Raw genomic sequence first — 27,995 nt, forward strand, 5'->3', positions numbered from 1 at the left:
AGGCGGCGCGGCCCCGGCGGGGCTGGGCAGGGCAGGGCTGGGCTGGGCCTCGCCGCGCCTCGCCGCCAGGGGCGCGGGCTCCCCTCGCCGCCGCCCCGCGCCCCGCTGACAGCCGCCCTGACAGCCGCGCCGCCATTTAACCCTCCCCCCGCCGCCCGCCGGGCCGGCCCGGGCGCCGCCGCCGCCGCCGCCGCCGGAGGTGAGTGAGCGCCCGCCCGCCGGCCGCTGAGGGAAGGATCACGCCGGTGCCGCGGGCAGCAGCGGCACGGAGGTGAGCGGGGTGGCGGGCGGAGAAGGGAACGGCGTCTCCCGCCCGGACGGAGCTTCCCCTTGACGGCACGGCGGGCGAGGGGGATCGCGGGCCTCGCTGAGGCGCCGTCGGCGGGGCGCGGGTGGGCTACCCGGCGGCGGCGGTCCCCTCGCCGCGGGTGAGGAGGTGATTGAGCCGCGGGGCAGCCCCGGGCTACCTCAGGCTGGGTGGCGACCAGCGGCACGGAGCCCCGCCGGCACCGGCTGGGGAAACCTCGTCGGCCGCCTGCGAGGGGTGCTGAGGGGACCCTGCGGTGTTTGCCCTAACGCTGGGTTATTCAGGCTTTTTTTTTTAAAAAAAAAAAAGCAAAAAACAAAAGACGTCCGTGTGGGTTCGGGTTCTGGTTTTACATCTGCCCGCTGCCTGGGTTTTCCCTGTGATTTTCCCTCTCCCCGTGAGGCAGCGACCGTCCCGCCGGCCGCCTCAGCGCTGCCCAAGTGCCGGTAGCACCGACACGTACAGCAGTTTCGAGGGGTTTTGTGAGTCTGTGATACGTAGGATTAATTTTAGCTTTTTTTTTTTTAATTTCAGTATGTTTGGTTATTTCTGCTTTATATCTGTCGCTAGATGAAACCGTGCGAGTCTAGGACAAAAATTCAGTGTAAAGCCTAGAAGGCAGCTTCCCAGTTCTCTTTTTAGTATTCATACTTCATGATATTTCAGACCTGCTTCTCAAATGTATTTCTGATTATTTCAGCTGTGCAATATATATTCCCCATACTGTGATCTTTAAGCTAAACTTCACCAAAAGGGGAATTCCAGAAACAGCGAACAATATATATATACTTTTAAGAAATCTAGGGGGGAAAGGAAAGAATGGATGACTGCATTCCATCCCTTATGCCGTAAGGGGTGATCTAATGTATTTAATTCTTCGAATTCATTATTTATTATTGCTTGGACACTTTCCCAAATCTTATGCTTAATAAACTTATTTTCACTGTACATTTTCCAAAGTAAATCTCATCCATATATTCAGTCTACTGTAGCCCTTAGGTTTCAAAGGACAGATGTTGCTGGCCAGCTAGCTCTTGAATTGCTGAGTTGATATCAAAAGGAGCTGAGAAATCCCAGGATTTTGTGAGATCAGACCCCAAATGTTGACGAAAATAGGTTTTACCAGCTAATTATTGGGGTTTTTTTTCTTGCACACAGAGAATCTGGTACTGTCAGCTTCACCCTGGTGAATTTAGATGCATAATTTTAACAAAGTCATTATCTGATAACAATGTAAAATTGTCTGATGTGTAAATAAGAATGAAAGATGCCTTTGAGGATGTCAGCTCTAGCCCCCTGCTGTGGCAGACATTGCATATATACTTTCCTTGCTAAACCCATCTTCTGAGGAGTGGCATATTTTTGGCCCTGACCACTCTGACTGGTCAGCAGTGATTAGATTTTGATAAAATGTGATGTACACCTGAGCTGCTCCCTCTTTAATGTCGAAGGGAGAGGATTATATGCGAAGTTCTGAAATTCCCAGCAGGTGGTAACACTTCAATAGCTGCCTAATCCCACATTGCAATAAGCGAATGCTGTTTGAAAATAATTAATCTCTTTCCTGTTATACAGATAAAATGTCTTAAATTTGTGGAAATGTTGCAGATACACATTTCTTTTTGCTGTTAGTGCTGCTTGGCATTCCTCAAGTGAAAGGTAGGGAGAATTTAGGGACTTTTCAGGCTTTTCCATCTCTAGCCTATTTTACTACCATCCTCTCATGCATAACCGGAATTGTGCAAATTTCAAGTTGCAAATATGACTGAAAAATGTTTACTAATGGACAGCTATTAAGGAAACTGTTTTTCATCTGGGATTGTTTTTTTTTCCCCTTTACATTCTGGCAGCATTTTGCTTGTTTTATTTTAAATTCCAATAGATAACTTCATTTTTCTGACAGACTGGTTCCCTGGCTTCATCGGAGTGGCTGGGGTACATGCTGCTGTGCCGGGGGGAGGCAGGCTGGCTCTGAGAGGATCAGTCCACAGCCTGACCCCCCCACTTACTCCTCCCCAAGCCCTTTTCCCGCCTCGCTCTCACATGCGCCCCGAGTCTTGGGGAGTCCTGTACTGTGGCTGGGTCCACCTTCACCTGGAGCTGCAGGGCCTGGGGGACAAGGAGGGACAGGGCTGCACTTGGGGGAGAGATGCACGAGGACAAGCCACCCTCCATTTCCTGAAGGAGGATGGAGTTAGGGCAGGGGAGGGCTCAGCTCTTGCCAGGGATTTGCAAAGAGGAAAGGAGGAGGAGGGTTGAGGATACCCGTGGCAAAATATGGGATCCATCAGCAGCACTCCCCTTCATGGGAAAAAGGCTCTGTAGCACAGAGGTTTCGAGTGCCGTGAGCTTGTGTTCTCATTAAACTCTGTGCTTGGTAATGGAGTAGCTGATTAATTCCTGATGGCCCTTTCTTAACTGCAGGGCTTGTTTGCCCCTCATCTCCCATATGAAGGGGGAGTAGCTGCTGCATGCTACGCTGTTGCAGCTGATGAAGCTGGTAACCGGTTAGCTGTGCTAAATCAGCAGGTGACAGCGCTCGGAAGAGGTGGCCGGCTTGTGAAATGTCATGTCTGCTCTGTGGCCTTGGATACTGCTGCAAAAAGTACTGGGAGTCATAAATCCAGTTGGCGTGTGGTTTGTTGTTGGTTTGGGTTTGGTCTTTTGCTTTGTTTGTAAAACCAAAAGGATCACAGAATCACTTTATGATTTTAATGACGTAGCGAAATAGGGACATTATTTGAATAGATTAATATATATGACTCTAGTAGTCAGTAGATACAGCCTGTTCTGTTAGTTCTTTACTTGCAAAAAATACTGTAAATAAAATGGTAAATTTCATGTTTGTTTCTTACACAGTTCCTGACACTGGTGCCTGTAAGCCTTGTGGTTCATGGTGGATTTATTCTTGTAATACCCATACCAGATAGTGAGGTGCTATTTCCAGTGGAGAGCAGTGACACAGGAAAGCTAAGTGATGTGACCAAGATTGCACAGGAAATCTGTTGCAGAGCAGGGACTCGAAGTTTTCCTGTGTCATTTGTGTTACACACAAGCCTCTTGGTCTTCATTTCCAAGGCCCTTTATGGCTTATCCCCTCCTCATCTGTCATTTCCAGTTCCCTTTGGAGAGGAAGTCTTCCACTTCCAATCAGCCCATTACACCGTCTCTTGGAAGAAGAAAGCATCTTTTTATGTTGCTCTGCTTCTGCTGCGTCTTACACAATAGACTCTCAGTTTGTGCTTGTCCTCGAGAGCAATACATTAAAAAAGCCAATTATTCCAAGTCCTATAGCCTTCTCTGTTTGATCGTTTTTCGTTTCATTAAGTCAATGAACTTGAGGTAGAAGATCCCGGTAGAGTAGAAACCATTTAAGATGTACTGTCTGCCTTGAAAAGCAAAATTTTATGCTAGTGTGAAAAATGGAAAACTAATGGAGCGGGGGGCAGGAGGCAAAGAATTAGAGAAGTTTGAAGAAGACCTAAAAATGAGAAGAAATCTAGAAAGAAGTTGGCTTAGGGAAGACTGAGGGGAGAAGTCTGAACTGAGCCAAGTTCAGAAGTCTGAACCTGAATTTAGGCATGTCCAAAACTGAGGCAAGGGGAAGGGAGGGAAAACTGAAGGGAAGAGAAACAAACCTGTGGAGAAAGAGAGGAGGAGTGGGGCAATACCACACCAGAAATGGGCCAGCAATTCTTGCATTCAAAGCTGCTCTTAGAATTGAGCTAGCAAAGGTGCAAAAAGAGGCTTCCTGGAGACACTTTGTTGGGAGCTTTATTCAAAGGCTGTATTGCAGCTGGTGGCCTGAAGTGGCTGTGGGTGAGGTGGGAGTGACCACAGAGGGTGAAGGAGCCCCGGGCTAGGCTTCCAGTGGTACCTGACCTCACTAATTGGAAGTTAGTTTTGGTACCATTTCAAGTACTCCATTTCTAGCCTGGGTGTTGCCTGTGCTGCCTTTTTCCCCAAGTGAGCGAAGATAGCAGAGAGGGAAGGGTGAGAGGGAAGGAGGTTTTGGTCTGAGGAATGATCAGCGTTACTGAAACACCCAAGGGCCCCGGCACAGGGCTCCGTCCCTGGGATTGGTTAGAAGGAGTCCCTGTCCTGGAAAGTCTGTCCTACAGATACAGAGCAGGAGGGGTGGGGTGGGGAAGAGAGGAGCTGAGTAAGGCTGCAGTTTGCTGACCTCATCTGCCTGGCAGTGGCAGGAACACGACCAGGAGTCAGGTCTCTCGTGCCTCCCACCGGTGCCCTGTCTCGGGAACCACACTGGGTTGGGCTGACATGCACAAATTAAGATGCAAGGTGACTATCTTGACTTGAGAGTGTTGTCCCATGTGGGCTTTCTTCTTTCTTCCCTGGGATTTAATCTCTCTTCCATAGCTTCGTTTCCTCTCTGCAATGTGTCGCTCATTAGGCTGAGATTGGGATTATTTTAATTTCACCTATCAGAGTGTGACTCTCTGAAAGAAGTATTTGTAAAAGCCATTTGAAACATACGCAGCTAGGAAAGCTAGAAATGGAAAGGAGCTGTTAAATCATCCAGCACAATCACGGTGTGTCCCACAAAGCATTTTTTTCCCTCTTTATTTCAGAGCAGTTTACAGCAACGCTACGTAAATTCTGCTGTTTCCCTTGAGCAGTTATGCTAGAGGCCAAGGCATCTATTGCAATTATTATTTTTTTTAAATGAAACCTGCTTTTTCTTCCTTGGGCCACTGTGATGCTTTGTTTTGATTAACCGATTCATGGTCCTTAATGATACGTGAAAAGAATTGACATCCCCGACATGATGCCGTGCCTGCTGTGGTAGCCGTGGGCCGCCCGGGGAAGGCGGGCTGGCTCCCCACCGCCCTCTGTGAGCAGCCCGCCCCTGTCTTGAGGCATAAGGTTTGTCTTCCTGTAATTTACAGTGTATCAAGTGAAATGGTGGGTGGTGGCGGCGGTATCACTGTCCCTATCTAATTCTTTCTGGAGCCTTGTCAAGTTCGTGGGCCGGATGATGATTATTCCCTTCAGATATGTACAGCTATTATTGTAATGGGCTTTTACTGAGCAAAGCCATGCTGTTAGTCTTTTCTTAGAAATTATTGTCTCCAGCCACTTGGCACAGAGAACAGTTTAAAAAGCTTTCAAATAACATGTCTGCTGTCTCTTAGTTCAATGAGTCTAGCAATGTAATTGTTGAAATATCTCATTTGTGATTCCTAAAGACGTACCTGATCTGTACCATACCTGGTTCCTATGTTTTACCTTTATACTCTGCAGCTTTGTTCGCTTCTAACTTATGTCTGCTCCAGGGCCAGATTTCTCTCATAAAATTAGGCTGTAAACTTTATGGAACAAGAACTTTCTTGCATGTTTGCATGATGCTGAGCGCAGTTAAGACTGACGCTCCTATGCAGTACAAAAGAGCAATTCTTATATGTTGAGAATGGTTCCCTTGAGCTAGATCTTCTCCTTTTAGATTCTCCCCTACTTCTGTTTCTGAAGCTGTCATTGTGCTTCCAACCTGTTTTATGTGATTATTATGAGACTCATAAACACTAGTTTAAAGCACATGGACATAAAATTGTGAAGCTTGCCAAAAGGAACTTTATTTTTTGTTGGCTTTATCAAGGCTGCAGAGAAAGGAAACTTAAAAAACGGTGGAGGAAAAAGTGGAAGTTAGCACCTTTTCCATCTGATCAGTCTGAATGACATAAAAGGCAGTTATAGATCTTTTATAAATCTAGCAAAATAACTAAATATATTACTGGACCTGAATCACAGGTCAGTTTGAGGACCAAAATGGTAGTTTTCTACTGAGTCTTTTTCATGCTTGAAAGCAGTTGACAGTAAGCGATATGAATTGTGTAGCAGCAATAACTCTTCAATATCAATATGTGCTGAGGTCAGAGTTACATTTTGTACAAAATACTTGTTATTTCACTATCATGAGTCTTGCTCTTCATCTAAGACATGTACAGTGGCAGTTACTGCAGTGCGAAGGTAAATTGTTGTGATCTGTCTCTGTTCTGGTTCAGGAGGTGACATTTCAGGAGGGAAAATTTATTGTTCAGTGAACTGTAGTTGTGCTTATTCAGATCCATTGATACAATATTAGAAATTGTTAAGTAAATGGGAGAAAAATGTTGTTTAATAGTGTATTTTTTTTTTGCTTATTAGTGGGATGTCTTCCTTCCTGTATTTTATGAAGCGAGGTCAACACAGCTGTAACTTTTTAGCTTTCAGGTGTTCTGGGAAAAAAGTGCCTGCACTTCGGAGCTGAAGAAGGACATGAGGAGTAAAAGGACCTGGGATCTCACTGGTCAGAATGAAACAGATGTTGAAAGATTTTTCAAATCTGTTGTTAGTAGTGCTCTGTGACTATGGTGAGTATTAGAGTTATCAAGGGAAAACTGTGAGATGTGTATTCACATGGTGGTTTTGGATGGTGCTGTTTCCAGGTGATCTGTTGAAATCAGATGCCACAGAAGCCACCACTGGTACGCACAGAATACAGTCTAGATCTTATGCAATATTTAGGTGGAAAACACAGCTTGCATAAACTGCCCCTGTAGATCAGAGTGTCAGGAACCTTTCCTGCTGTAAATTTGCTCAGAGAATAAACAAGATAAATGAACAGATTTCTGTGGGCATCATTGGGGGACTGGCTGTGTTAGAAGCAGTAACTGGAACTCTGCTCTCTTGTAAGGCTCGTGTTTCATAATATTTAATGAATGTCATGAAACATAGACCTATTTTAGGTATCCATACCAGGATGGGTGGAACTGCTCGTACAACTGCCTGTTTCTCTCCTTTAACTATAAAAGGAACCTATGGTGGTTGGCTGAGATGTAAGCATCTACAGTATGGGCAACCTTCTAGGAGTGAGTGAGCCCCCATCCAATGGACCTAAGCTGCCACTTGGAGGGCTTTTGAGAACAACAGAGGTGTTCTTTCCTTGACTGTATAATAAACCAAAGGATGGTATTCATATTCATTCAATTTCAGTCATGTAAAATTAGGCAGCTAGTCAGAGGCAATCAGTCTCCTTTGAGTAGTCCACGAATAAATCAGCACATATTGAAAGCAGCTTCAAGCCATCTGCAATCTGAGATGTGTGGAATGAAAAAGCACCTCCTCACCGTAAGCTGCCAATGAGAGAGGTTAGACATCTAAGTTCGACAACTGTAAGATGTCTGCAAGCTGAGGGGCATCCTATGCATGGCGTCTTATCTTTTCCAAGAATGTAATAAGTAGGAAGTATATTTGCAAAGGGAATTAATTCCTCATTGCACAGTGAATTAGAAATTTTGAAAATGGGACTCTTAATTCCTAAATAATACATATGTTTTCAAAAGTTACATTCATAGTTTAAAAGTAGTGTTCTGACAGCTGCAGTACATTGTCAAACCATGCTAAAGGATTAAGCCGTGCACTGCTGAAATGTCTATAGAATGGAAAAAATGGAAAAATGATTGTTTAGTCCCTGCTTGTGGAATAGGCTGTGGTAGCAGGTAGTTAACGCACCAAATGGCTGAAGATGTCTTACAAAGAAGAGAAATGTCTGCAGTTTGCTCTTCTTTTATGAGTGAGGAAAGTCTGACTATAGGTAATGACTGAATACTAAGTACGCTCAGCTACTCAAGCCTCAGTGCTTGCTCCATCTCCGGTCTAGAACACGGGATCACTAGAAGGTGTAAGAAACCTAGAATTGCCATCTTTTAGATGAACTTAATTCCAGTAGAAGTGGAGACGCTTGTCTGTGGCTTTTAGTACCATTTCTTCTTTTAATAAGATAAAGTTAATTAGCCAAGTTAAGAACACTGCACTGAGTGGGAAACACGGTGAAAGTATGTATTAAATTCACTTAACCCAAGAAGTGAGGTGAATGATTGCAATATCCACTGGTTCTTGGTGAGCCAGTCCTGTAGGCGTTCACAACTAGTTGACTCAGAGGTAAAAGCTATTATTCCTGAACTTTATAGAGCATAGCACAGTAAGTAATTACAAGGTGCAGTTAAAGAGCTAAACCTCTGCTGCAAACTTTAGGTGCATCATATTTTGCCTTATTTCCAGTTAAAGGGTAGTCCATAATTCAGGAAAAGCCTTCCAGACAGTTCTGCGGATACACATTGTTGAGTATCACATGTACACATAGTTTTTAGATAGCTATTTCACTCATACTTTTTTGTTTCAGACCAAGACTATTTTTTAAATGATCCAGTATGCTCTGGAAAATTACTGTAATGCTAAAAAAAGTCCTAACATACAACAAAACAGTATTCTCATTTCTTATCAGTTTTTCTGATGTGTTTATTCTTCTTAGCTGTGTGCTACTGGTGGCTGATAGGCCAACAGCACAACCCAAGTTGGTTTAAACACAATTAAAGATAAATAAATATCAGAATAGCACCCTCAAATAATTCTTCTTGCTCTTCGGTAAAAAACAAGGATTTTCCTTTTGATCTTTCCAAGTGTGAGTTCTTGCAAAGACTCCTCTGGCAGGTTGTTGACGCCACAGGCAGGCTCCATTCAATGGGAGACCATTGTAATAACTACCAAAAATATACAAATGCATTGAAAGCTGCCCCGACTGGCTGTCCAAACAACTGGGACCAAGTTTTGGCGTGTGATACAGCCACGCGCGAGCAGTAGGCTGGCGGGCAGCTGAAGGAGCTTGTGGTGGAAGCTGGCTACTTCTGATGGGTGCCTTTTTGGAACATCATGTAAAACTGCTATGTGGGCTGTCCAAGGGCACAAACTTCCTGTGTTGCTAACCAAAGATGGGGGAAAGGATGCTGTGAACTGAGGTGCACCAGCCAGAGCTCTGTAATGCTCTAACGCCATCCTCCAGTAATGCTCATTTCCCTCACTTCCCAAATGATCTCCATTAGGGTTGATGGGAGCTACATGGAAGTCCCCTGGCCTCTCTCCAGTCCTCCCACACACATGCACAGTGGTGTTAATTCTTCTCATCTGAGCCTTTCCAAATAAAAAACAGTGCAAGAGAGTCAAGACAGTTCTAAAAGAGAGTAAGGACAGTAGAGCAGTAGGTAAAAACATCAGTGCTTTTCGTTACTATCACTTGAATGTTTTTCTTGTAAGTTTAAAGTGTGAAGTTGGGTTTTTGCCATGGTCTGATTTCTTTTTCCTTTATAATGTTTCAGCTACGTTGAATCTAGGCCAATTCCTTTGTAGAGAAATGCATCATTTTGCCCATGTTCAAAGAAACCAAAACCAGCAACTGGCAACCATTTCACTGGGAAAGTCTAACACAGCTGTGGGAACTTCATGTCAGAGTGCTCATGGTGGCTTGGGACATGCTTTCTGCTGTCCTTATGAAGATTTGCCCAGACTTGGTCCAGATAGAAGTCCTTGTAAATGAGTTAGTGATGAAATTCTCTGAAGGGTCAAGCGTGCCCCCACTCCTGCTGGCTCCTCTTGCCAGCCCCACGTACTACTGTGCATGCTCCAACCCAGAGCAGCAGAGTTCCCACACATTTGTAATATCAGGCACTAGAGTTGCCCGTCCTGTGCTCTCTGCTGTCACGCCAGCAGTGAGCAAGAAAGGTGGGAACTTGCTGGAGTAAATTGCAGACCCAAAGAACAGGAAAAGGTAGAAGAGCTGTAAGGCAAAGAGATGAGGGCAGGAGTTTGGAGAGCTGTGATAACGGTAATGCAGTTAGGATAGTACCCAAGAGATATTGACAGTAAGCGATAGTAGGAAAAGGACTGGAAAACATGGAGAGGCACAGATGACCGAACCAAAACGTGAAGAACAAGGAGAATGCATTGCTGGGAAGTTCATAGCTATTTTTCACAGGCATTCAGGGTCTGTTTCCTACTCTCAGTGGAGATGAGGTTTGCTGGGGTGCCATGTGCTCGCCGCAGCTGGTATCAGTGGGATCCTGCTTTGGATGTCTTTGGATGATATTTAAAATCACGTCCTGGGTTTCTTAGGGCTTCCACAATTAGTTGATACTTGACAGTTTTCACCTTTGTGCCTGTGCCTTGGCTCCTAACACACTAGACAAGAATAGTCACATCCTCTCATCTTTTGGGAATAGGATAAATCATTAATATTTCTAATGCACTAATATACTATGATAAGAGCACAATAGAAGAGTCCATGTGGGAAATGAATAATTCTGTGTTATCAGGATGGATTTTGGATGGTGTAAAGTCAATAATACATGGGACCACCCATGGAAGAATGAGAACAAAAGAGCCCTCTGGTAACGAGCACCATCCATCTGCCAATGAAGCAGCATATTGCGGAAAAAGTGGTGCTGAGTCATGCCAATTAAAGACTGAGTTATAGCACATATATGTTATGCATGATTTATATGTGTAAGGCTGTGTGTGCCACCTTCATTCGGAATTTATGGATGTGGTGGGAGCTGGTTATTTTAAGCATGTGTTTTAGCTGTTGGAGCGTAATAGGCACTTCTAGTGCACACTGCACCTCACCCTGATGTAAATGTCTATAGCTGGTCAGATGAATTTCTTCCTGAAAATGTTCCCTGCTGACAAGAAAGTGAATCCAAGGTGACTAACTCAAATTGAAGCTTAGAGTGGTAGGCGTCCAATATTATGGGAGATGAGTCCTGCTACTCCTGACTGCTGAGTGCTTGGCTTGGCAGTTGCAGTGTTTTTCCAGCAAAGCTTTCTTGAGGTAATCTTAAGACATGTGTAACAGATTTTACAAGTCAAAGTATTGTTAGTTGATACTACTTATGAAAGGATTGCTTTAACTGAAGTTTTACATTTACGTAGCACCTTCCATCCAGGACTCAGAAGACTTTTCCCAGACAATTAATTAAATAAAGATGTCTCACAGCACATTCTGTATCTGAAATAGATGTATGCAGTTCCCATTTTTCAGATAACCTTTCTATGTCTGAAATCCTTAAGTTTCAAACAGAAAATTTAGCAGAGCTGAGAACCAAAATGTGATCTTCCCAATCCATTGCTTTAGATATCATCTATCCCCACTAGTTACAGCATGTCTCAGGATAATTTGGCAACTTGCACAAACATGGTCATGCAAGAAGTGCATTTAAAAAGACTCTGCCATTTATGATGAAATGATGTCATTTAGACATGTTGCACCACATCTGAGACAAGAAAAGTGCTGCAGTCACCATCACTGTTATTTTCAGCTCTTTCACTCAAGTGTCTCTGTGATGCAAATGAGCAAAATGAAAGATTCATAAGACAGAGCAAGAGAGAAGCTTCAAAAAGCATCATGCAGACTTCCTATTTTACTTAATTTAAGGGACATTTTTCATGTTTCTGTATTAAGAAACTACTGTCCTTTTTTGCTAAAGTAAGTGGAGCAACAGCCGGCCACTGTGAAGTGGACTTTAAGAATCTGTAAGTGAAACAAGTTGAGAGGATTGAGAATCTACCCTCATAAATAAGGTTTTCTGTGAATATTTTGGGTTGGGCTTTTTTGTTTTGTTCTGTTTTTTTTTTGTTTTTTTTTAAAACCTTGTTTTTAACCTTCCTGAACATGTTACTGCAGTGGACTTTGAGCTGCTCCAAACCACATCCCTGCACAAAGGAGAGGTAGTGAGCTTTAATTGTTACAGCTAGGACCTCTTCTTTTGTTCTTTTTTTTTTTTAACTGATTCACTTGAAAAAGTTTGAGAACCACTTCTTAAATATCCACTTTATACTTTCATTTTCTTCCACAAGGTAGGTTAGATAAACATATCAGTTTATATATCAGTATATATATCAGTTGTCTCTTTGGTTCTTAATACTGTCGTGAAACCGTTTTCCTTTCAGTTCTTGGTGAAGTGGAGTATCTCCTGTTGGAGCGCGCAGGTCATGTAGCCTTCAGCAATGATACAGTGTCTGTGGAATACCAGTACTATAATGGTGGTAATGTGTCAGCAGAGCATCTGTCCATCCTGTTGCTGGATGCCAGCACCAACGAGATAATTGCAAGAAAACAGCTTCCAGCAAATCAGTCCCAGGGGATGGTAGAGTTTGAGTGTTTCCATTTCAAGAGTGCTGGGGACTTCTTGTTCAGAATGGTCTCTCCCAGCGATAATGGCAGTGCTGCCCAGTGGAGCAGAAGAAGCACGTCCAGCCTCCATGTGGAATGGCCTGTATTTCACATTGATTTGAACAAGAGTTCAGAGGTGCTTGGGAACTCCCTTCAAGTTGGACTTTTTACAAATGAGCAGTTGTGTGCCATGAACAAGACAGTGGTTTCGCTGGATGTGATATTCACCAGCACCCTTTATGAATTCAGAAGAGTAAGCTCTGATGGGACTCTGGGCATTAGAACTAGCAAAGGAATCCCACTCTCTAGGTCCCAGTGGGTAGAGTTTGACTGCCCACCTGTTGGTCAAGAAACATACATCACTGTGTTACTGAAATCGTTAGAAACACATTCCATCATTGCTTCCATAGGACCCATAGATCTCCTCCACAAATTTGGATACAGACTGGTTGTGGCATCAGAAGCAACATGCAAAACTTTGGTTCAGGTCTTCATAGTCTCTCCACCGTGCACTTCTATCAGCGGAAAAATTGTCGTCTATAAAGAGGACCTCAAACTTCCTAGTCAAAGAACAACTTGGCTGTATGAAAACACCCTTCACCCAGGAGACAACAGGACAGAATTTAACTGCACTTTGTTTGATGTGGGGAAGAACAAATACTGCTTTGACTTCTTTAATTTCTCAAACCGAAGCCATTTCCCAACAAGAGTTAAGGAGTGTATGATGATCCAAAGGAATATGGGTTTGTATTGATGTTTGTCCTCTTTTAGCTAAAATCAGCACTCTTACCTGCCAACATGGGTAACGATAAATAGGTTTGATTGTGGTGTCCCCTGTTGAATAGCTACTTTTTTGGGTCTCCTACACCAGACAAAATAGTTGCAATGTCATATGCAGATGGGAACAAGGCGGAGTAGACTGTTATGTAGAGGCATACACAAGGACATTTGGTAGCAAATGGCACTGTGGTAGCTTACAGCTGCAATAAGTTAACACTAAGTACCAACCAAAACTGTGTGGGGCATTCTGAATAATCTATCTAGTCTGGGTAAAATTGAAATTTGGCCCTCTCAGTGAGGTAAGAAGTTACTGCAGTAGATCTGGCCCATTGGAGACACTGAAGGTAGGATTAGTCTTACCTACCTTTAAGTGTCTAAAAGCCAAGGATCCAACATTAAGTAGTTGTCTAGCTTTTTAGTCAAGAGAGACAGGCATCTCACAAGGGTGATTCATGGCTATAGAAGAAACATGGGCTGAATCCTCACCTGGGTGTCTCGTTCTCTAGCCCATTTGCTGTAGGAGTTTAGAATCCCAGTTTTTACATACACAAATTTTGGTGAAATGAATCAGGATTTGGCCATAATGAAAGACACTATTGGGTCACTTGGACAGCTTGCAGGTTTTTCAAGCAGCCTTTAAAGGCATGTCTCTGCTGCTGCTTAAAACAAACCAGGGTGTATTTTCTGATCTATAAGGCCACCTGGCAGATCATGGGTCACATTCGTATAGCTAAACTTTTCCTCTCAGAAAAGATTAGAATCATATAGACTGATAGCTAGAGACAGTCTGTGGTCCATATAGTCATTTGAGCCATGATCAGATGTGGTTTGGGAGGGTGCTGGTTGGCAGAAGCCAAAGCCATGTCCAGGAGTATGAGTGGTCATGGTTAGGGAGTGATTGCAGTTAAGTATGATCACAAGACAGAGCTTGAACCCATTCCTCAGCCCTATTTAAGGAATATCTATACATTTTATTTATATCTATATGTCTTATGCAAACGTAGCTTCAGAGGTGTCAGTCCATGGTTTGGCAGAGTCAACAAATCACAGAAGCATGGCAGAGGAAGCAGATGAGCTAAAAGTCCTCCTCATCCCTTGTTTGTGGAAGGCAGCCAGAGTGAGGGATGGGCTGTATGTGCATGAGGGCATTGGGGTTGGGTTATGTTAGGTTGTGTTGCCTACACCTGGAGCAGAAAAGTAAATGTTCACATTTGGAGCAGGCTTAATGAATTAGTCTTTCCCATGTAAACACTTCAAATAGTTTGGGTTGAAAGGTTTGAGATGTACACTGTTTTCTACACCTCCTCACTCCGGTGTCCCTGAAAAGGAAGTGCAGGAATGCGAGACAAAAAAGGGTCACTGGGCTTCATGGGCAGGTCTCCGAGTGGAGTCATCAGGAGACCAGGAGTGTAGGACATGCTCCATAGCACACAGTCCAGACGCAGCCTATATTAATTAGGTTCCTAGTGTCATGTGGTCTTACTTTGTACTATTTCATAAATTCTAAAACTGTTAGCTCTTTAATTACCACGCTGTACTATAAATGACCTCTATTTTTCCCGTATGCCAAACTCAGTGCATAGTTCGTCTCTTCATCTTAACTTCCCATCTGCGTTCTCTGTTGGCACTCTCTCTCTTCCTTTGGCATAAGAAAGTCTATTTAAAATGAAAGCATATTATTTTCTTAATGGAGCTAATTCTCAAGGAAAAAGGAAGAGAGAATTGTAATTCTTTCTCTGTACTTGAGTGGTATGTTACACTGATACGATCTACATAATTACCCTGACAGATGAATACCTAGGATATGACATAGATATGTTTCTGTGCCCAGTATTTGACTGTTTTAATTGATGAGATGCACCTTAAGCAATGACTCCCTGCAATCTGCTTTGTTTTCTTGGGTTCCCCGGTAGCACCATCCTTACAACTGCAGTCGAAAGAATCAGGCTATGCCTGCGAAGAACAGAGTTAAGTCAATAGCTGCCAAGTTAGAAGTGTCAAATCTACAAAGACGATGAAAGCGAAACCACACCGCTTAGCCGTAAATAAAATGTCAATCTGAAATTAATTAGACTGCAGCACATCTGACTTCATGCCTGTATCTGCGAGACTTCAAAGCCCGCAGGCAGCGTTTGAAAGGAGCAGGGTGTTCTGGGAGGGGTGCATCAGCCTGAAGCCAAGACAGGTAGAGCGAACCTGCACTGCCTGCGGTGGCCATCTGCCTCCCAGCTGCTTTGGAAAGTCTTCTCCTGGGCTCAGGAGTGTCTCTCACCCTGCTGCAGGCCACTGTGCATAGACCCAGATCCCTGCTAGCTCTTCATCTAAAACATACAGCTGCTGCACAGCAGGTGCCTCTCCACAAGTCACTTATTTTCTGCTTTGGACTTCCTGAACTCACTCAGTTTAAGGCAAGGAGAGGTGATAAATCCTCTAGTCTGGGCTCCTCTGCAGCACAGGCCATCACTTTTCATCTAATTACCCTAGTGTTGAGTCCCACAACTAGTCTTTGCATTCGACTGCCATTTATCCTCCAGAGAGTTATCCAGTCTTTTGTTGAAGGCACCACAAAACTGAGAGTCTTCTGCTAATTTCTCTCAATACTCTAATTTTATTTTTTTTTAAAAAAAGGCATCTCTGTGTTCCATAACTAAACCTCATCTAGCTTAATCCTCTAGTGACTGTCTGTCACTCTGCTGCTCTGTCCTAGAGGAGACAGCTGTTTCCTATCCACTGTCTTCCCCCTGCGAAGGCATTTGCACATCCACATCATCTCAATCCTTCCAGATAGTCTGAGCGTTCTTTTTAATAAACTGAAAAGATTAAGTCTTTATTTGGAAGGTATTTTCTTCAGGATTTGGTTAATTTTCTGGCTTTTTGGCTCCATTTCCATATTTTTAAACAGTCCTTTTGTTTGATGACAGGGTTACCAGCTTTGGGTACTGTGTTCTGATGTCCTGCTGACCGGTGCCCCTTGAGCAGCTACTTAGTGGTCCTCTGCTTTAATCTCCACTGATTGCATTAGCTAATTTTGCTATAACTTTTACCCTGTAAACTCCTCTTGAAGTGTTTTTGTGTATAGCCTTTCAATATGTAGTCTGCCATCCTGCAGGTACAATTCGTATTCCTTCTTGCTACATTTTACATTTTCCTGATTTACAATCTAATTTGCTTGAGTTATCCTAACTTATCAAGTAACCTACATTGCTCATACAACTGCAGTATTTGCTTATGTCATCACAGGAGTGACATATTTCCTCAGTAATGGTTTTATATTTATTTTCCCATCAACTAGGCAAGCACTGTACAGCACTGAGCCTTATACTAATGCCTTTGGAATCTCTCCAAACGCATTCCCACTTGGTGATGGTTTTCTGTTGACAATTGCATATCAAATCTGTCACTCAGCCAGTTCTTACTTCATTTAGCATATGCTCCATTATTATGAAGCAGAGATACCGTCTTGTAAAAGATCAAAGCTCCTAAATCATTAAAATTATCTTCATCCAAACCACAGAGGATGAGATAAAAGATTATTTTGCCACACCCGTTTTCTGTAGATTGGGCATCAGTTATATTCCTGACCCTTCATCAATCTTGCTCTTTACTCCTCATCCCAGCCAGGGTTAGTCCAGCCTGTGGAACAGGAATCCAGCTTGTGTGTGGAGTAGGAAGGAGAAGGCTCCCGGTGGCCCTGATTGAGCCAGGACAGCAGCTCCTCCAGCCCAGGTCATCAGCTTCAGAATGAGTGTCGCAGAAAAATCTTGTGCTATCTAAGACTGTGAATATATCTATTAAAGGTGGGGAATTCATCTATTAAATGTGAGCCAGAACTTGTGCAGCTTTATGTAGAGTCCGACAGGAGAACCCGTGAAAAAATAACAGCGAGATGTGAGTCACTTCATTCATCTCAGTGGGGTGTTAACTGTTTCACACAGGTGACTTAGAGAAAGTCACGCAGCTCATTTTTTCCCTGTGTTTGACCAGATTATTTGAATGTCTGAGGTAGGAAACTGTGTTAGATCATCTCACCCAGCAACAGATGCACTGCAGGCTCATTCTTTTCAATGCTTTATCCTGTGCTTTGCTCATCTGGGATTTCAGTGTCCCCAGCAGCGAGACTTCTGCACTCCTTAGAAGGATGGTCCATTTCCTAGCGTGTATCCCACTTGAAACATTCAGGATGAGACTGATAAAATGAATCAGTAATGCTACAGCATAGAAATGGGCATATTTTCTTCATATTTCCAGTATTAATTAACTTTCTTTTACAGTTCTTAGTCACTCCAGAGACAGGTTTCAGCTTTGGTGTAACTCTCTTGCGCTTGCCGACACCAGAGATGAATTTTGTTCATCTGACTTTTGCTAACTGTCAAAAAAGGTCAGCAGGGCATAAGAAATGCAGCCGTTGCCAGCAAAGGGAAAGAGGAAGGTAGGGGAAGACCTTCTGAAGGGAAAAGTGGTCAGTAAGGGAGGAGAGGAGTAAGTAGAGTATCTAGGGGTCAGGCAGGGATATATAACTTCCATCAAATTCTTGCTCCCTGAATAAGACTGTATGAATCAGACCTGCTTATCTGTAGGAGAATCTGGGAACCAATTAGCTCTATTGCCTGAAACTGTACCTGGCTTGCATTTATTTAGAAATAGGCAGATGCAGGGGATCTGGGTGTGCCAGGGCTGGTTTGTGCCCCAACCCCTTCTCCTGTGTCAGTGAATGCTTCATCTCCACACCCCCAGTATTTTAGGAATAAATTGGGTGTTACGGGCTCACTGGGATAGCTCTTCACTTCTGAAAAAGAATTTGTAGGTAGTGCCTCTGCAATTCTTAAAGGTGCCTGTTTACGGGGGAAAAGACTGTAATTTGCCCAGGTGGAGTCTAGGTTTTCTTCCTTTAAAGGGATCCTGTCCTTTCATTGTCCAAATTAGTAACCTGTTGGAGCATGCCACCCTTTCAGTGCACCCAGGCTTCATTTCCATGGAAACAGAGAAACACAGAATGGGTGAGAAAGGTCTTTTCCCAGGTCTTATCCAAACACTAATACAATGTGTGTACAGCCAATTTCAGGACATAAAAACTCATCTCAGCTTCCACAAATCCTGCAATCCCCCAGGCTAGCGTAGGCGCTTACATGAGCCTGTAGATGATTTTGTCCCATATAACTGGTCTTGTTGAAGTGCTTAGGACTATCACATGCATCAGGGTGGAAGGATGATACTGAGCATCCCTTGCTGACTGCGCCATTGGGTAGCACTGCACGCTCAAAGTCTTACGAACACAGAAATTTGAGGGGAGATATTTATGCAGAGCAACAATTAACACAGTTAATTGCATTTATCTTTCATGTTGGCAGATCTGCCAATTATTTCAGACTAACTCATCAGTTAGGTGTCTTCACATTGATAATTGATTCCTCAATTGTATGTGAAAAAATTCACACTTATTAGAGCTAGTTTGCAGTGCATACCTTCTGTTTTTTCCCCTGGCGCTTTGGATCTGTTTGTCTTAAATGGAGGTTAATAATTTCATTTCCTTGGGGGAGAGTAAACTATGCTTCATTTTCTTTTACATTCTGGTAATTGCAGGAGGTTGCAGAGCAAGTTGCAGGAGTTTAAATCTCGCGTCTTTCAGGGAGCTGGAGCATTTCCTGCTCTCCTGCTGTTTAAGGCGCATATTCTTAGCCCCAAAGCCATGCATGCCACGTGTTTTTGCTAAGGAACTCTGTGCCCTCAGCTGAAGCTGAAGTCAGTGAAAAGTGCCCTGGAGCAATGGACACATCATAGATTTGATATCAAAGTTAGAAAGTTATTTATCCCAAATGTTCCTGTACGTTGAAGCCCGCAGGCATTGATGTGGAGGCTGCTGAGCACTCCCCACTGTCACCAGTGTTAGCACTGGAGGCAAACAGAACCTTTCTGGGTCTGGCTCTATATCTGACTGTAATTAATGGAAGTTTAAATGAGCAGAGAATGTGGAGAGGGAAATGAGCTAACTCATGCACTGGAAATTATGGCAGGGACTCACCAAGCTGCTCACATAAAGTAGTCTACAAGCAGGTGGGTGCTTCTCCAGCTAGCCTGCCTCCCTCTGCCTGTGATGAGGGACACTGCTGGAGCCTTTAATGATACTCATATGAAGAAAAGTATTGTGAGATCTCCAAATACTGTGATACCGTGAAGTCTTTTGGAAGAGGGATCAGTGGGCCCTTGACTGACTATTGATTATGGCCATTTTTCTTGCTGCCCTTGCTGATAGCTCTGCTCGCTAGCTGATGTGATTTTGCAGCTGTCCAGGCTCTGTACCTTTGAGGGACTCCTTACCCCAACAAACTTCCCCAGTTCCCCCGTCCTTGGCATCCTCTGACTCCCTTTCCTCCCAACACCACTCACTATCTAGTCTTGCTCTGTTTCACACCTTACTAGGAACCGCTGCAGCTGCAAACTGGAGAAGGAATGCAAAAGCTCAGCCTGCCTCTGGGCTCCTCTCCCCTTCGATAGCAACCCTCCAGCTCCAGAGACAGAGGGGTGAAAGCAGAGAGGTGCACAAAGAGCACAAAGTGAAAGACAGCCTGGGATTATGGATGTCGCAATATTGTGGTAGAGTCAGTGGCAAATAGCTGGGGAGGTCACTTGGTGTTGTGTGGGCTTAAAACTGCAGCACCACCAGGGTTTCTCGCCATGCCCGTCTCTATCCTGCATCAGGTGAGGCAGATGTACTCAAAACATGTATGCACACAGATGTGCACGAGTACGTGCCCACACATGCTTCACAGCCTTGGCTGCCAGCACAAGTGTAAGCTCAAAACCTCTGGGCCCCATCCTGCAATGCAGGTGAGTACCTGCACGCAGCAGAGCGGCCCCGCTGGTTCTGTTACGCTGCTCACATTAACATCATTCATGCCGGCGTGCTCACAAAAATTTGTAGGACAGGGTCCAAAGCAGTTAAAATTTCATGTTTGTTAAAACACAGCTGTGTTTATTTTTGTTCGAGACTTTTAAAAATAATAACGCACTGTGAACAATACAGCAACCAATATAACGCGAAATCATAAAGCCATTTCCAGTCACACAATGCTGTCTAGTCCTTTAACATCATAAATTGTCTCCTGATCAGGAGCTCGGTGGCATGCTAGCAACAAAGCAACGGTGTAAGAAAATTAAAGATCATGACCTGTGTTGGCAGTAGCAACACCATAAATTATTTAAAAGAGCAAACTTTAGCAAATGTAATCTACATTTTGTGTTTTAGCTGATTTTCCACTCTATCTCTGAGCAGTGAAATGGAGTTAAGTGAAGTGGTCTATTTTTTCTCTCTCTGTCACATTTCAAAGCCAGGTCACTGACTCAGCTCACCCATAGGAGGGTCCCCAGGGTATCTGTCCTTAAAGGTTGCACCTGGACTCTTGCATTGGTTTGGAATTTAAAGTTGTGGTCCTGCTTCAGTGTCACAGCTGTCAGATACGGGCAGGAATGGTCCCATTCTCTGTCTGGGTTCTTGCCTCTGTAAAGTTTGAGTGTTGAACACTGGATGAGGATGTTGTCTAAGCAAAAGAGGGATTTCATTACATATTAAAACATGATAATATTTGAGGCAGCATTAGAAGCTGAGCCTGCTTCCACTTAAAATAAATAAATGAACCTGCAAAATTTCATCTTGAGTTAATTGCCTAACCATAAGCAATAAAACAAAAGGGACCTGTAAGCTGTCAAATGAATGATTCAATAACACGTTTGTGTGCTGAGAAGATAATAAAGAGAAGAACCAATATTGCTGTTTCATTGGGCCTTGTAGGCTTATCCTCCTTTCACAATCATATAAATCAGGAGTAACTACACTTAAGTCAATGAAGTTATCCTGCTGTAAAAGCACTATTTGTCAGGCAGGAATTGGATTAAGATATAAATTACAAACCCATTGCAAAGATTTGTGGATTAATTTCCATTTGCTGTTGTTCCAGGCAGGTCCTGCCAGCCTCAGTTAACTGATCACTGTGTCACTGGCTGGCACTGGAGTGAAAAAAGGAAGAAGAAGTGGGAGCGTTGCCCCAGACTTTCATGGCAGCAGGAGCAGGTTCCTCGATGCTGCTTGCTCTTTTGGTGTTGCCATTTGCATTGTTTGGGTTTTTATTGTTTTTTTTTTTTAAGTAAGAGAAGACAAATGGCTGTGTCTTTAAGGTAAGGAGGGAGACGGGTTCCTCATTGCTGTGAGCTTGTGTATTTGCAGAAACGTGGAGCCCGTGGCAGCCCTGGAGCCCCTGCAGTGTCACCTGCGGGGACGGCGTCCGTGAGCGCTTCCGAGAGTGCCTCACCTCCTCGCCGGCAAAACCAGGCTGTGCTGGATCACCGAGGGAGACTTCCTTGTGTTCGCTGGAGGAGTGTTTGTGTATGTAGCTCTGCTGTCCTCTTCCCTGGGGTCGCGTGTCTGTCTTTGCAAAAGCAAAGGCCCTGTTATTAGAAGGGCTTTTTAAAATGGAAGCATCTGATTTCTCCTTCAGTCATATTGATGTGGGGGGGATGTCACATTCCTGCGGTTGATGGAGTAGGGCGGTAGCCTACATGCATTTGTAGGACAGTTGGAGGTAGGGCTCCAAGTTTTCTGCGTGCTGTGAGTGCCATGGAAGGGCTGGGGAAGGGATCTTGGGGCTAGAAGAACATGTTCAGTACAGAAGGCCAAAAACTCCAGGCAGTGGAAACCTATTAAGAAGTGAAAACCAATTAAAAGAAGACTGGTTCCAGCTGGAACCCACAGTGTGGAGATCCCACTCTGGGATTTTTTTGAGGTGGCAGTGCCAGGTCTCCCCCTGCTCCAGCCTGCCACCGCTGTTGGCTGGTGACAGGGCAGGCAGGCTGGTGCTGGTGGGTGGAAAGTGGGTGCAGATACAGGAGACTTGAACCTCCTGTAAGGCGAGAGGGGGTTAAGAGGGGGTTACAGCAGCCGCATGGCCCCCCATGAGGCTGGATGATGCTGTGCCAGCACTATCATCGAGTGCTTGCAGCCAGCTGAGGGGCAGGAGAAAGAGTGTTTTAAGGGGGTGATGGTGAAAACTTTTGCTTCTTGCAAAAAACTTTTGCTTCTTTTCCTGCTGAAAAGAAGGGTGCTGATGCTTGGCCCTGGAGGTCTCTGGAGAAACTGGCTGATCTACAAGCTCCAATGCTTTCATGTCCCACAGGTGCCACAGAGGGCAGGGATGGGGAAGGGAAAGTGCCCAGGGACTGTGCAGGCTCCTGGGCTCTCAGGCTGTAATTTAAGCTATTAAAAAATTAACAATGCCTTACCCTTTGCTTTGGCTGCTTCCATGCACTGCCTTGTGCTGGCAGAAGTGGAGCATGAAGAACTGGAATGGAGCCAGCTAAAAAATGGACAGTTTGGGGACGTGGAGGAGTTGTTTATCACACGGCCACTGCAATGCTTGTGCTACTGAAAAGGGAAGGGCAGCAGAGGGGGAGAAGGTGTAGCTGGAGCAGGAAGAGGGGAGGACTCCTTTTTTGATGGAGGTGTTATCTTGAACCAGCTTCAAGGTGTTTGTTGACTGAATGCCTCAGAAGTGTATGGGCAGGACGGAAATGTATTGTAGAGCACTGTAAGAAATTAGTTGGTATTGAACAAAAGGTTGGGTGAAGGGAAAATATTAAAAATTGCATTCCATCAAGCCAGATATTGCATTTTGTCAGTGTTCGTGCAGCACTTGGCATGTTTTAACAGTTTGTTGTTACAGTGTCTGGTGTTCTGTGTTTGATGTTTTTAATGACTGGAAAATGCTGTCCCTGTGGGTTTGCTTATTTCATAAAGCTGTGACTGTAGGCAGAGAGGAACAAGTCAGATGTTTAGGGGCCCAGCTAAAGGCTAATGCCCAGCTCTAGGGCTAGTTGTCTTCTCTCTGCCAAACTCTGTCAGACTGGTGCAGGCAGTGCTGCCACCAGCGAAACGCAGTGGGGTAGCTGGTGTTTTTCTAAAGCTGATGCTGAGCTGTGCTATTCCATGCCTCCTGTTACCTGCTGGAGGGATATTTCCCGAAGCACAGTGTTTGGCTTGGCTCCTCGCCGGCTCAGAGAGCAGTCCCAGTGCACAGAGCTCCCCAGCGGAGGGTCTGTGCGTGTGAAGTATGTGCTGGACACCTGATTTGGGTGTGCAGAGAAGTGACAGGCCCCTCTGCTCTGATGCTTCTCAGAGGTGTCACTCTTTCCATGCAGGTGTCATATAATGCCTGTATAAGGCACATGATGGTTTCCAGAGAGGTCAGCTATTCTCCACATACGCAGTGCATGTGCCCATGGCAATCTGGTTGGAGTTACTGTCTGACAGCGCTCAGCAGGTCTGGACAATCCTCAAATTCCAGTGGGGTCTCTGAGTTAATAAAGAAGGTTTATATATAGAAAACCCAGATGCACGGGAGGCCTCCATCTGCACCCATTGCCGTGGAATCATCTAGAGGAACTACCTCACTTCTCTCCTGCTCTAATCCTTCTGCTCCCACATTTCACATTCTGATTATAGAATCACTTACATGATGCAGGCTGCTGGAGAAGTGACTGGACACTGTGATCTTATGGTGTTCGTTTGCTGTATGATCTCAGGCTGGGACTGTCATTCCTCTCCACCCCCCGGCTGCCTGAACCTTTCTGAAGCAGGAAAGCTTTTTTTCAGCATAACAATGTTTGCAGTCATTAGTCCAGCAGATGGAGCAAATGGCTGAATAAACAAAACCAGCACATAGTCTAGGGGCAGAGGTAGATAAGGTGGAGAGAAGCAAACCTAATTGACTAAGTCTTTTTTCAAACCTCTGTTTGCCAGCTGTTAGCTGTCTACTCCAAGTAATACAGCACAGTGTGCATTACAGATAGAAAATGGAGTCTTTAGAAAATAGCTGTGAGACTGAGAGAAGGATGAGCAATGAAGGAATTGCTCTGCTGTGGTGGTACTGAACAGGGCAAATGCTCATCCTGCCTTCTCCCCTGGGATCAGCGTGCTCACTCTCTGCTCGGGGCCTCAGAACAGCAGTGCTCCGTGCTGCAGGCGTGATGGCATTGGGCTGAATGCAAGCTTTAGGGATCTTCCAAAAAAGGTTCAGCAGGCAGTGGTCTTGTTCTTTATGCTGATGTCGAGCTCTCGGAGTGACATGAAGATCAAGGTTATTCCCATGGCAGCATTTTTCAAAGGTCTTGGGGCTGTCAGGTCCCAAGCTGCCAAAGAAATGGGTCTCCTGTCCACCCAGCACCCTACAACTCTGTTATCGTAGTGGCCTGAGACCTTCTGGCCTGTGTTCATCAGTGTATTTGTGCATCCTGCACACCTAATAGTTGTGCTATCAGCTAATTGTTCAATGAGTGTTCTTTTGGGTTACGGGAAGTACATGGTGTCTACTTCTTGCTCTTCTGCAAACGCATTTTCTATGGCTGGATTGTCACTGTGGTGTGGGCAGGAGCACTTGTCAAGTTTTACAGCAGACTGTCCATCACCCTGATGGAAGGCTCTGGGTTAAAACTAGAGGCTGGGAGAAGGTTGTTAAGTTTTAAGTTCGAGCTCACAGCTTCGCAGCCAGCTCTTGTCAACCACAACTGAGCAGCCTTGTCCTCCAACAGCATTTTCATGGCCTCGTGAAGCTGATATTTGGCCACAAGAAGCTGGGAAATGAGTGCTACCTAATACTAAAATTAGCTGTCTGAGCAATTCATCCATCAGCCGGGCTGTTGTCTGCCCAGGGCTGCCACCAAAATGCTGCAGACCTCGTCCAAAAAAAAGAATAATTAACCTCTCATTGCTTCAGCTGTCTGTAGTGTGGTGCAGTGTGCAGGCGAGAGGTTTAAACAGGGCTGTGGAAAGCTCTGAGATGTTCACATTACAAGTTTGCAGGGTATTTTTCCCCATTTGAAGGCCCATCTCCAGTCCACGACAGAAGAATGTCAGTACCAGAACACCAGGGGCACCAAAGCAATGGCCGCGATGGCCCTGCTGTGGAGGGGAGGGTTTTGTCCTTTGGGGCTGTGACACTGGGTGGTGGTGGAAGAAGCACCCTCAGAGGACTGCTTAGAAAAGTTTCACTGCCCCTGCTAGTGCTGCCTCTCTGCTCTCCAAACTCACTGCGATTCTCACACCCACTTAAGCGATCCTAAAAATAATTTTAAAGTGATACCTGAAGTACTGGCCTGGGTTGGGTTATTTTTACCCCTTTTATGGCACTTTTCACCAGGGAATCTCAATGTACTTCATAAAGGAGGGAAAATATTCTTATCTGGTTTTACACGTATTTGGGAGTGCCTTATGGAAATGGCAGAACAGGCAAAAATAATAATTACATTCGAAAGGTCCATGGGAGCCTTGGTTTAGAGTAAGCATATCTGTTCCTGCCAGTTTGAAGACATCAGTAATAAGTCATCTAAAATAAGCAAATTTTAACTTCCTGTACTGTATTAACTGGTTATTTTTTCCTTGTAGTTAAGTATCCATCCTAAAATACCAAAACACTGATTACGGTACAACTCTGACAGACCTGTGTGCTCTTTTTGTTACAGCTATCAAGCCTCCAACCCCACCTTCTGTCCAGCCAGGAGAGGACGAGAAAGCAAATAATATAGTCACCATCACGGGTATCTCCTTATGCTTGTTCATCATCTTTGCCACCGTTCTTATCACCCTCTGGAGGAAGCTCTGCAGAGCTCAGAAGTGCAGCACCGCTGTCCGCCGAAACTCCGTCCATTCCCCGGGCTTCCGCAAAAACTCCGACGAAGAGAACATTTGCCAAGGAAACAAGCAGCGGGACAGCTTCGCTGAAGGAGGGGATGCCCCTGTTAACATTCCTCTGACCTACAGGCGAAGCCTCCAATTTGCCCAAGAAGATGATGCCTCTGGAAGTGAGAACTTTCAGCCAAATGCCCAAAAAATAATCCCTCCAATCTTCAGCTACCGCCTGGCACAGCAGCAGCTGAAAGAGATGAAGAAGAAAGGCCTGACTGAGACCACCAAGGTGTACCACGTCTCTCAGAATCCCCTCACGGACACTGTTGTTGGTGCCACCACGATGCTTCCCCTGAGTGGTGAAAACCAAGAGGAGGCAACAGCAAACAAATTTAGGATCAAATCTCCATTTCTGGACCAGCCAGTCAGTCAGCCCAAATTCCTGGGAGAAGGCTCTCATGCTAGGCTGGATTTTCCATTCTCACAGGCCAATCCTGCAATGAGCCCTACCCAAACCTTGGTAAGAAGAGCTCATTTCAAGCACCAGGATAACAGAGGGGACTTGCCCGAGAGGGGCTCTCACAGAAATCCGCAGTTTAGAAGAACAGCCAGTTTCCATGAAACTAAAAAGGCCAGGCCTTTCAGAGAGAGAAGCATGTCCACCCTCACCCCCCGACAGACTCCCCTCTACAACTCCAGGACCAGGACGTGGGACCAGGGTTTGGAGGACAGGACGCGGCCAAAATCAAGAAGCGCTAATCCCACTTGTGAAAAGCTGGATCAGCCCCACAGCACTGTGCCGGGGTGTGAACCGCAGGGCCACGGCGCAAAGTGCCACCACAGGGCAGGTCCCCCGGTGAAGAAGCTGGACCTGATCACCGACCGCCAGCCTGCTGGTCAGGAGAAGGCAGCTGAGAAGCATGAGACCAGCCGAAGTAAGAGGGGCCCTTCACCAAACCCCAGAGGTGCGTGGCGGAAGGAAACAGGCTCGGCTGGCAAAGATAATTCCCAGAGAGGCCTGAGTGTAAGCCCTGCCCAGTACAGAAGGGACAAGTGCCAGAGCTTCCCCTTGGACCCTGAGTTTGCCTTTTACGATAATACTACTTTTGGCTTAACAGAGGCAGAGCAGCAGATGATCGACCTCCCTGGGTATTTTGGCTCAAATGAAGAGGATGAAACAAGTACTTTAAGCATTGAGAAGCTGGTGATCTGAGTGACTCATGGCAGCCCTGCAGGAGGGGCCTGCGCAGGAGAGGATCTGCAGAATCTCTTGGCTTCTGGTGGAAGGAGCAGCGGGAATCGTGTTCCCTCCACACAGAGCAGAAGGGAATAGTGCCCTAAGTCTGGCTTGTGGGAACGCATTCCTTTCTAATTACCGGAAAGTGCTTCCGTATCATTATTTTTTGTATGTATGTGTGTACAATAAACACAAAATACCTTGGGAAAGCACTTGCTAGTGAAGGCGTGATGCAGGAATAGCCAATGGATTTTATTGCATAAATCGGTCACATTTTGTGCATCATACATGGTGAATGCCACTGATTTAGCCTTTCTAACCTTGTGGACTGTGTACTAGTAGATTATGATGTCCTAAAGCATCCATTGTCCAGTATCCTCAAGCATCTGTCCTAATTAGTGAATCATTTCCCATTTAGAAAACACAAATCTCAAGTTGTGAGCAGCTTTCTTCGTTTTTCTGGTAGTCGTTATTGAACTGCGTTGATTCGTCATAGTTGTTCAAATTAAGTCTTATGCTGGTGTTTCTTTTAGCTGGTTGCTTGAAAGTGCAAACAATTGACGCTGAGTACTTGGAGTGAATTTAAAATTGCGGGGGCATTTTTCATCCTTCAAGACTTTGATATTTTCTTTCTGCTGATATTTATACCAACACAACAGTAATGTACAAATATTTGCAGGAAACGAGTAGAAAAGGGCATGCTGCTGGGAGGGCAAAGAAAATGGATGATCAGATTTTATTCCTCACAGAAATGTTACTGCAGCATTTAACCACCTGGAAAAGGCAGTGAGAGAACTGTTGAATCACCCATCCTTTCCATAATAAGCTTTGCCTTTATTAAACGTTTTTTTTTTAAATGTAAATAAATTGACAATAATTCTACTACAGCAAGCTCAAAATAAATTATGAACAAAACCAACAAGCAACAAATTTATTTGATGAATACCTGTTTTGCGAACAAAAAGAAAAAAATAAAATGGCTTGACAACATCTGGTGATTCCC

General features: G+C 44.8%; 1 protein-coding gene across 2 annotated transcripts; it reads left to right on the top strand.

Annotated features, from left to right (window-relative positions):
• Nucleotides 1-61: 61 nt before the first annotated feature.
• THSD1 (thrombospondin type 1 domain containing 1) lies at nucleotides 62-27,978 on the top strand. Of its 2 annotated transcripts, none has more exons than XM_074566574.1 (5): nucleotides 62-199; nucleotides 6,532-6,678; nucleotides 12,086-13,051; nucleotides 21,307-21,465; nucleotides 25,593-27,978. In XM_074566574.1, exons 2-5 carry the CDS (start codon nucleotides 6,621-6,623, stop codon nucleotides 26,966-26,968), a joined length of 2,559 nt encoding a protein of 852 aa, XP_074422675.1. In that variant the 5' UTR covers nucleotides 62-199; nucleotides 6,532-6,620; the 3' UTR covers nucleotides 26,969-27,978. The 2 variants fall into 2 exon arrangements, with proteins under 2 accessions (XP_074422675.1, XP_074422666.1); XM_074566565.1 differs by having other exon boundaries at nucleotides 93-271.
• Nucleotides 27,979-27,995: the final 17 nt, after the last annotated feature.

This window comes from Larus michahellis, chromosome 1 (assembly GCF_964199755.1).
Source record: "Larus michahellis chromosome 1, bLarMic1.1, whole genome shotgun sequence".
NCBI classification, from domain to species: Eukaryota; Metazoa; Chordata; class Aves; order Charadriiformes; family Laridae; genus Larus; species Larus michahellis.